Raw genomic sequence first — 10,172 nt, forward strand, 5'->3', positions numbered from 1 at the left:
AAAGGGTTCTTTCAGTCCCCTCCTTCTGAGCAGTGTTCTGAGGATCAGCATCCCAGTGTTCTTCCGTTAGGTCCACCTGATGGGAGGGATGATGCAGCATCAGTGTTTGATGATGCACTACCTGAGTTCCCTCCGGAAAATAATCCTCCTCCTGCTGCTCCTATTGTTCCTAAGCCTCCTCCACCTACTCCAGATATTGGTTCTTCTACTCTCCGACCTAAATGATGGGCTAAAACTGTTGGTGATCTCTGGGATAATGAGCTCCTTGAAGGTAGAACTTCTAGAAATAAGAGCAAACAGTAGCCTACAGTAATTTTTTCTCTTATGGCTAACTTACACAATGTTTTTGAGCCTCAAACCTATTCAGAGGCTAAGGGTACACCTGAGTGGGAACAGGCTATGGAAGCTAAATTCCAGAGTCTTTAGAAGAATCACACTTGGACCCTTTCTGTTCTTCTTGCAGGGAAGAAGCCCATTAGCTGCAAATGGGTGTATAAAGTAAAATACAAAGCTAACGGAACCCTAGACAAGTATAAGGCTCGCCTTGTTGCTCGAGGGTTCTCACAGAAGGAAGGCATAGACTATGAGGAGACCTTTACTCCTGCAGCCAAGATGAGTACCATACGGCTTGTCCTTGCCTTAGTAGCTTAGTTCAATTGGAAAGTCCATCAGATGGATGTAAAGAGTACTTTCTTGAATGGTGACCTACAGGAAGAAGTCTACATGACACAGCCTCCAGGATTCAAGGTTGCTGGTCAAGAACAGAAAGTCTGTAGATTAGTCAAAGCACTCTATGGTTTGAAATAAGCCCCTCGAGCTTGGTACATGAAAATTGATAAGTACCTAACAGATCATGGCTTTCAGCGGAGTCCATCTGATGCAAACCTGTATATCAAACATACTGGTGATGATACTCTGTTTGTGGTTGTCTATGTGGATGATCTTATCATTACTAGCAGTTCAACACATTTGATCCATGGGATCAAACAGGATTTGTGCAACACTTTTGATATGATAGATTTGGGACTTCTTCATTACTGTTTGGGGGTTGAAGTCTGGCAGACTAAGAACAACATTTTTCTCTCTCAGTCCAAGTATGCCAGAAATCATGTGGACAGGTTCAGAATGCAAGATTGTAAACTTGCCACGACTCCTATGGAACCAGGGCTCAAACTTTCAGCTCAGTGATCCTCACCACTTGTGGATGAAACTTTATTCAGGCAATTAGTGGGCAGCCTTATCTACCTTACTGCCACTAGACCTAATATCAGTTTTGCAGTGAGCTACATTTTATGCTTCATGTCAGCGCCTAAGGCTGATCATTGGATAGCAGCAAAGTGTGTGTTGCATTATGTGAGTGGTGCTCTTGATTATGGAATTCTGTACACTCAGAGTTCAGATCCTACACTCAGTGGTTACACAGATTCAGACTGGGCCGGTTCGGTTGATGACCGTAAATCTACAGCTGGGCATGTGTTTAGTCTGGGATCTGGCGCTGTCACATGGACTAGTAAGAAGCAACAGGCAGTGGCTCTCTCCTCAATAGAAGCAGAGTATCGGGGAGCAGTTAAGGCATCTTGTGAGGCAGTTTGGCTTCGATGTATGCTTGCGGATATGCATGTTTCCCACTCAGGTCCTACTCCTTTGATCTGTGATAATCAGGGAGTGCTCAAACTCGCCACAAATCCAATCTTCCATGAACAAACAAAGCATGTGGAAACCCATTGTCACTACATTTAACAGCTTGTTGAAGACGGATCCATTCAGTTGCTGTATGTTCCCACAACAGAGCAGGCAACAGAGATCTTCACCAAGCCTCTTGGTCCTGATAAGTTTGTAAAATTCAGAGGGTCTATAGGTGTTGTAAATAGTTTGAGCATTAAGGGAGGGTATTAGAATAATGCTATTTTAGTGTTTAATGCTCATCTGTGATCTTAATTAGCAGTTTCTTAGACTTTAGTAGATACTTGCTGTTTTTATTTTCTTGGTAGAAACTTGTTATTTCTGTAAATACAGTTGTTGATCCGGATTTAGACAGGAACGCAATAGATTACAGAGATAACCATAAATACAGAGATGCAATAACCATAAACACAGAGATGTAGTGGAAATAATGTTTCATTTCATTAATGGAAAATACTGAAATATGCTTACAACCAGAAATGGAAATAAACCAGCTAGGGCGATGGTAGCTTATCTCTGAGAAGAGATGTGCGGCTACATGTCTCTGAACTGTTCCGAACTGTGTTACAATGAGGCTCGAAGGCCTATTTATTGTTGAGAAACAATGGAAAACCCTTCACATCCCGAAACCTAACCCTAGAAGATGAAACGCCAAATTGTGGGCCCCATTTGGGTAAATTGGTACACCAATTCCCTGGGGTCGTAACTTTGGCATATGATCTCCGTTTGACGTGTACGATAGCTCGTTAGAAAGATCTATCCGAGTACTACCACTTTGGGAGGCAACATCGGTCCATGGACCCATGTTGCCCCAGATTCCCCAAAAAACGTCGTTTAGGGCCTCAAAACGGCTCCGGAAGTTCAAGACCCGGAAAAACTGCTAAAAATAGTAAACTGTGCTACAATTTAGGAAACTGAAAAAGCTGAAAGAGACAGTTGTGGGGGTCCAAATGGGATAGGTGGGTGGCCACCAACATCCACCTGGATCATTCCTCCCCCCTTAGGAAGCAATGGTCCCCATTGCGTTGAGTTCCTCCATCTGCTGAACTTGTCCTGCAATCTCTGATGTGTCCAGTGATGGTGGGAAGCATGGTTGGCGATGGTCCACATTGAGCACTCGGTGCAAGCGGAGGAATGGAGGAATGCTGTGCTTCAAAGCATTGTTTCCCGTAGCCTTGGTACTGGTGTAAGGACCATGTCGGAGTGGTCGAAGCTTCTGATGGGCTCTTGTAAGGCGTTCTTTCTGTAGATGTAACCAAACTTTGTTGCCCACCTGAAACTTGTGTGGTACCCTTGTGGGTGAGGAGAAGTTGTTCCTGTGTTCCGTCATGACCATATCCCTTTGCTGCTGCTGCTGCATGGAGGAACCCTTTGCAGGGGTCATGGATGTAGCAACGATCTTCCCCTTATTTTGGGAGTGAACCAGACAGATGAATTTCCTGGTCTGTGATATGAGTTTGCTGCCTTTCTTGGTAGTGATCAAAGATGGGGCGGTAGGTGGGGCTACCTCTGGTATCCTGTATAATGAATTATTCAAAGAAATAATGACAGCACGAGGCCTTGACTCATACACAGCATGTCGCCTCCACAAGTATGGCTGGCCTAATAATACATCACAAACATCCAGAGGTGTAACATCACACAATACCTCGTCTGTGAAGGGTTTGATGCTGTAGGGAAGGTGGCACTGTTGGCGAACTTTGAGATCTCGTCCTTCATGAAGCCACCCGATACTGTACGGCTGCGGGTGCGGTGTAGTCGGTAGGCCCAACCGCTTCACGACCTCTGCTGAAACAAGGTTCTTTTGGCTGCCACTGTCGACAATGAATTGTAGCGGCGAACCCTTCACCCACATCTGTGAGTGGAAAAGACGCTCCCCTTCCTCTGGATTTTCGGGCTCATCTTTCTGGATCTTGGCAGTGGCAACAGTGGCGCTGGGATCCGCATCAATGATCTGCTTCCCTTTGCCATTCCCCTTGTCGGGTTCTGGCTCAGGATCAGAACATGCATTTGATTCGGAAGCCTTCAACTCAGCCACCAGCGACTGCTTGGTCCGACACTCACTTGTGTTATGAGTGGGACTCTTGTGGAACTCACACCACTTCCCTGTGTCCTTCTTCGGCTTCATGGTGTTGTTATTTTCTTGCGGCTTCGACGGGTTGTCTTGGGTCACCCCGCCTTGGCTTTGTCCTTTGGGCTTCGGATTTGCAGATCCAAAGTCTCGCTTCTTCTGTTTGAACTTTTGCTCGATTTTGACAGCGTATCGGTATGCTGTGCCGAGTGAGGGAATGTTCAAGAACACCATCTCTTCCTGGATGTATCTGTGCAGGCAGCCACGGTATTTGAGTACTAGATGCAGCTCAGAATCTTTGATACCCAACTGTGTGTGAAGGGTATGAAAAATGTTTGTGAACTCCGGCACATCTTGGTCTCGTCCCTGCCGCAATGTGGTCCATTTGATGTATTTGTCCTCATAGCTTCCGACAGGGTAGTACTGCTCTTTGATGGCATCCCGGAAGTCATTCCAAGTGGGTGCGGCTGAAAATAGTGAGCCTGTACTTTCATCCTTCTGCTTGCAGTAGGTTTCCCACCAGTCCTTGACGTGGGGGGCTGCTTTGAGAAGAGCAAAAACAATCTTTTCCCGACTTGAAAATTCGTGAACAGAAAAATACCCATCTAGCAGATTTAACCATTTATCTACGGCATCTGCGTCTATTTGACCCTCGAAGATGGGTATTTCAAAATTAACTTGTACCTTAAACGGTGTGGCGTTTCCAGAGTTGCTGTTGGAAGCCGATGCGTCGCCTCTGGGTAGCCGCTGAAGGATCTGCGCAAAGCTATCCATCATCGCGTTCCTTTGCCGCTCGAGCGCTTCTTCGAGCAAGATTTTGATAGGATCTCCTGCCCCCTCGTCTTTCTTCTCATCCGCCATGGGAGGCCGTCGGGATTTGCGAGGCTGGTCTTGCAAAGGTTCGACCAGTTCAAGCCCTAACTCCTTATATCCCGACCTCGTTGGGGACATGCAAAGAAAAACAGAGAAAAAGCAGACTGCTCTGATACCACTGATCCGGATTTAGACAGGAACGCAATAGATTACAAAGATAACCATAAATACAGAGATGCAATAACCATAAACACAGAGATGTAGCGGAAATAATGTTTCATTTCATTAATGGAAAATACTGAAATATGCTTACAACCAGAAATGGAAATAAACCAGCTAGGGCGATGGTAGCTTATCTCTGAGAAGAGATGTGCGGCTACATGCCTCTGAACTGTTCCGAACTGTGTTACAATGAGGCTCGAAGGCCTATTTATTGTTGAGAAACAATGGAAAACCCTTCACATCCCGAAACCTAACCCTAGAAGATGAAACGCCAAATTGTGGGCCCCATTTGGGTAAATTGGTACACCAATTTCCTGGGGTCGTAACTTTGGCATATGATCTCCGTTTGACGTGTACGATAGCTCGTTAGAAAGATCTATCCGAGTACTACCACTTTGGGAGGCAACATCGGTCCATGGACTCATGTTGCCCCAGATTCCCAAAAAAACGTCGTTTAGGGCCTCAAAACGGCTCCGGAAGTTCAGGACCCGGAAAAACTGCTAAAAATAGTAAACTGTGCTACAATTTAGGAAACTGAAAAAGCTGAAAGAGACAGTTGTGGGGGTCCAAATGGGATAGGTGGGTGGCCACCAACATCCACCTGGATCAGTTGTATTATTTATTGAGCTTCACTGCTCATTGTAAATCAATTCAATTTCATTCATTGATTAAAAGCATCCCAGAACTCAACCTTCTATGTAAATTCGGACTATGGAAAGGAGCAAGTTCAGACTGGAAGATTTCGGTCTATGCAATTTGGTCTTCATTTGTGATATGACTCAGCCCTTCTAAACAGAACTTTAAGAAGCAAATTTGATTCTATACTGGCATTGCTTTTGAGACAGACTTGGAGTTTTCTTGAAACAGACTTGAGGGCTCATTGAAGTAAGCTTTGAGGAGTGTCTTGGAGAAAACTATCGAACAGCTTTTGGAATAACCTCAGAGAACTATCTTGAAGCAGACTTCAGACCAGCTTGTTAGAGTAAGCCTAATGCCCTTTGCAGCAGAATTTGGAGCATCCCTCTTGAGCATTCTTGAGGACTTTTGAAGCATTATTAATGCCATTCTTTGGAGCAGATTTTTTTGAACAGATTTGGACCAGACTTTGAAGAACCCCTTGGAATATCTTGGAGACTACTTGAAGCAGCCTTGAAGAAGATTTTGAAGACCTTATTGAGCAGCATTGAAGTGTATTTGGAACTGACTTTGGAAAGCCTTTTTTTGAATACATCTTGATGAAGTTTATTTGAAGTATTTGGAAAGGTTGGAGCCTAGGAGGATTGGAGTCCTCATTTTTTACCAAGTTGGTGCTGAGATTTGTTGAGAGGATTGGAGTCCTCATTTTGACAAAGTTGGTGCTTGGATTTGTTGTGAGGATTGAAGTCCTCATTCAAGGTTGGAGCCTTGAAGAAGTTAGAGATTTTGTTGTACAGGTTGGAGCCTGAATTTTTGTAAGAGGATTGGAGTCGAAAGAATAACTTCGGCGTAAATTACATGTAGACAGGAATTTGTCGACGCGTTTCGAACCAACAAGTGTGGTTCATTGTCAGGACAAGTTGAAGAAACAGATCTAGCTTAGCATGTTAAATAGTCTGAGCAGAGACTCCAACGGCTAAATCGACCAACGACTAATTTTGACCTTAGGACCCAGGTCAAATTATTCTTCATTAATTTAATATTATTATTATTTTTAATATTAATACATAAAATATTTTTAATGGTTAGTTTTATATATATATATATATATATATATATATATATATATATATATATATATATATATATTAAAGTTATAATATTAGGTTATTAAGATAAAAGTTAGGATTAAAAAATAATAAATAAAATACTTTTAGTGGTTAGTTTAAAAAGATAATTTACTTATTTATTTAAATTGTTTAATAATTATTGTTTTATATATATATATATATATTAATTAAAATTATAATAATAGGTTGTTAGGGACGAGAACAAAAGTAATTTATTAATTTATTTACTAATAATCTCTCATATATATATATATATATATATATAAATTAAAATCATAAAGTAAGGGTTAAAAATATATAAATAAATAAAATAATTTAAATGGTTAGTTAGAAAAGGTAATTTATTTAATTAAATTAAATTATTTATTATTATATATTAATAATATAGTCTTGATATTATTATATTAATAATATTAGTAATATATTATATATATTAATTGAAATTAGTCTTGAAAAAAAAAAAAAAAATAAATAAAAATTATATATATATATATATATATAAAATAAGAGTTCAAAAACAAGGAGGAGGCAGAAAAACCGACTAAGAAGAGAGCGCTGGAATCCAGCGCCTACTGATTTTCTAGCCATCATCTCTATTGAGATTGCTCGGCCTCTTTTCAATCTCAATAGCTTCCCTAAATTTACGATGATGGAACTGAGCAACTTTGGCAACACCCTTGGCCTCCTCAATACACACCTGATGCTTGGTCTTTTCCACATGCTCTGCCAATGCTGATGACTTGGATCTCCCATGTCTTAGGTCGGCCGCATGTTCGCAGATCCTTTGATGGATGGAGCGTCCTGTTTCCCCAATATAGGGGGTCCCACATGAACAAGGGATCAAGTAGACACCCTTCATGTCCTTAGGGTTAACAAGATCCTTCACCGATCGGAGGGAATTGCGAATGGTGTTGAAGGGCCTAAAGGTTGAGGGAATATCATACCTTTTAAGGATCCGAGCAATCTTGTCCGTGGTTCCTTGGACATAGGGAAGATGGACACCTAGACGGCGCTCTTTTGGCTCTTTCTTAATTAACGCATTTTTAGAGGCTTTACAGAAAGCCTTCTGACCTAGGCGCCTACTATATCCATTCTCCACAAAGACATTAAGGAGATGAGATCTCTCCTTATCAAAGCTCTCACAATAAGAGATCCTAAGGGCACGAGTAGCGAGGGTGTTAAGAACACCCAACTTCTGAGTAGGGAAATGATGGGAATCAGCATGAAGATACTGCTCAGTATGCGTCTTCTTTAGGAACACAGAGTGGGAGTCCTTACTATTCTCATTAATAAAATTATCTTTTGTTCTACTTCTTGTGTTCTGTTTTAACTTGTGATAAAAATATTTACTAGCATAATATAACAATTGAAAGAAATACCAATTCAACCCCTCTCGGTATTTCCAACCGTCAATGTCAATGGAATTATCGTGTACATTAAATGATTCTCAACTTTTAACTTTTATTGGGCTTCTTATGACTTCCTTGGCAGTTGCAAGTAACATAGAATGTGACTGTCAGCACCTCTTTGCAGTGACAGCTAATTTTCCATATCATGATTTATGTTCTCTATGTTACATCATAGTCTAGAATAGTCGTGCCTTCTGCCGTTTACAATAGCTAGCATATTCTACGAATAGAAATTATTTGGTTGATGCTGATGATTTTATTGTCTCTGTCGCTGAAGTAACAGAGACTCCTTTCTAAAGTGAATTCACACGTGCGTCTTTAGAAAATGATACTGTTTCCAATCAAGCAACTAACAGGTTTCTGTTCTCAGATTATTGAGGCCAATCTTTAAATTTTTGCTACTTTGTGTATTGCAGACACTGGTACAGGGAGCTATGATTGGATACACTCCCGATGGAATGGAGACAGCACAAGATACATTGGTAAAAAAAAAAAAAAACAGAAAATTACTATAATGCTAAAATTCCTAATTTGAATATCATTTTGTACATAACTAGTGTATGATATATGGCAGCAAAAAATGACTGCAAGGGGGTGGTTCCCCATTGGGAGAATAGGGAGTGAACTCCTAACAGCTGCATCAGGGGAAACTGTAAGTGGAAAGCTTGCTCTTGTGAGTAAGCTATTGAATTTCTAACGTATCATTATAAATATAAATGTGGTTCCACATATCATCCTTCTAAGTTCTACTACATGGTCATGAGCATTTTTAACATGACTGTTCAGTTAAATCTTTATGAGAGATTTTTCGGTGTAAATCACATGATATTTCATTTGATTAGCCATTGTTAGTTTAGCGGTTACCTGAATATAGCCATTGGAGGTCTGCTCTATCTATTTAACTTGCTATGCCTGATCTTTTCATTCAACTTGTCCTGACGATGAACCACACTGGTTGGTTCGAAACGCGTTGACATATGAATTATCATGTGATTTACGCCGAAAAATCTCTCATAAACTTGATATGGATCACAAAAGCCTCAATACAACAGTTAGATCTTATAATGTAGGGATTCCTGCATGTTTTATGAGAGTTTAGAAGAAATTATTTTAATGTGCAGTTTGGAGGATTTACAACAGCAAATTACATATGGGACATATTGCAGTCTCGTGGATTTGTTCCGACATTAAGTGCTGTGGAAGCATATTATAAAGGCTTAAAGGTAACCCTAATTTGCATTGCCTATTGAAAGATAGGATTGGTACATTTTGTAATCGGTATTCTGATATTATGTATATTGCATCATTGCAGGAAAGGGATATCCCTGAAAATGATCCTCGGCTATCTCAAGTGACTCGCGTATTAAAGGACCTGCAGCGTAGATTTGCACCAGGAAGGCCTATGTGACGTAGCTGGTTGCTGATGTATTAGTTTGTAGTTTTTTTTTCCCTTCAATTATTAGCTGTAAAGGATGCCTTGACCTTTTCTAATCCATAGCTGCTCAACATCTGTCCTAAAATGGTAGAAAATCTACTCAGATGTTGTCCTGTATTAAGTAAGCATGTGCATGTGTTGCTGGCACAGTATGGTAAATATTGATAATAATCACCAACATGTAATACTGCATTTATGTACAACTTGCAGTAGTGGCTCTTAAAGTCGTTGAAAGCAGTCGTGGTACCCACCAATCATGAATATTTTCTTCCAAAAGGATTTTATTCGTAATAGTATGGCTACTTGAAAATGGTCTGTAACGCGAGTAAAACAAAAAATATATCATGTCCAACACTGTAGGTATGTATGCTTTGTTATATATATTTTTGGACATTGATTTTGTATGTCTGATTACTGTGGTACCATCGCCTGTGCTTAATTGTAGCGCTTTCCATGCCTCAATGAAGACCAAAGAATGTCACAAGCCTTTAAGAATGTGTTTGTTCCGCTACTTCATGAAGTCATGAAGCAACATGAAGGAAACCTTTTAGTACCATGGCTTCTTGTTGTTTGTAATGATTGAAGTAATGGGCCTCCGCCGATGCTAAAGCTGATTCTTTTAACAACTATTTTTGTGATTATGCATTGCTCTAATAATCTTCTTAGCTGCCAAATGTGATAATAATAAGTTATCATTTACCTTCTATATTTTTTTTAGATGACTTGTATTTTCTAGTGGTTATCACACAAACCAACAACTTTAATTTAAAGTC

At 40.5% G+C, this 10,172-nt stretch overlaps 1 protein-coding gene across 1 annotated transcript in view; it reads left to right on the forward strand.

The window, feature by feature from the left end:
- Positions 1-9,803, forward strand: part of LOC149238768 (Pentatricopeptide repeat (PPR) superfamily protein) — a 406,793-nt gene extending 396,990 nt beyond the window's left edge. Inside the window, exons 10-13 of the mRNA XM_089373188.1 lie at positions 8,381-8,446; positions 8,539-8,616; positions 9,086-9,187; positions 9,277-9,803. Coding sequence (XP_089229314.1) covers positions 8,381-8,446; positions 8,539-8,616; positions 9,086-9,187; positions 9,277-9,372 — 342 coding nt within the window. The 3' untranslated portion in view covers positions 9,373-9,803. The remainder of the gene's footprint in view (positions 1-8,380; positions 8,447-8,538; positions 8,617-9,085; positions 9,188-9,276) is intronic.
- Positions 9,804-10,172: the final 369 nt, after the last annotated feature.

This window comes from Pinus tabuliformis, chromosome 8, assembly GCF_031772625.1.
Source record: "Pinus tabuliformis cultivar Carrire ecotype Pingquan chromosome 8, CPIR1, whole genome shotgun sequence".
Classification (NCBI taxonomy): Eukaryota; Viridiplantae; Streptophyta; class Pinopsida; order Pinales; family Pinaceae; genus Pinus; species Pinus tabuliformis.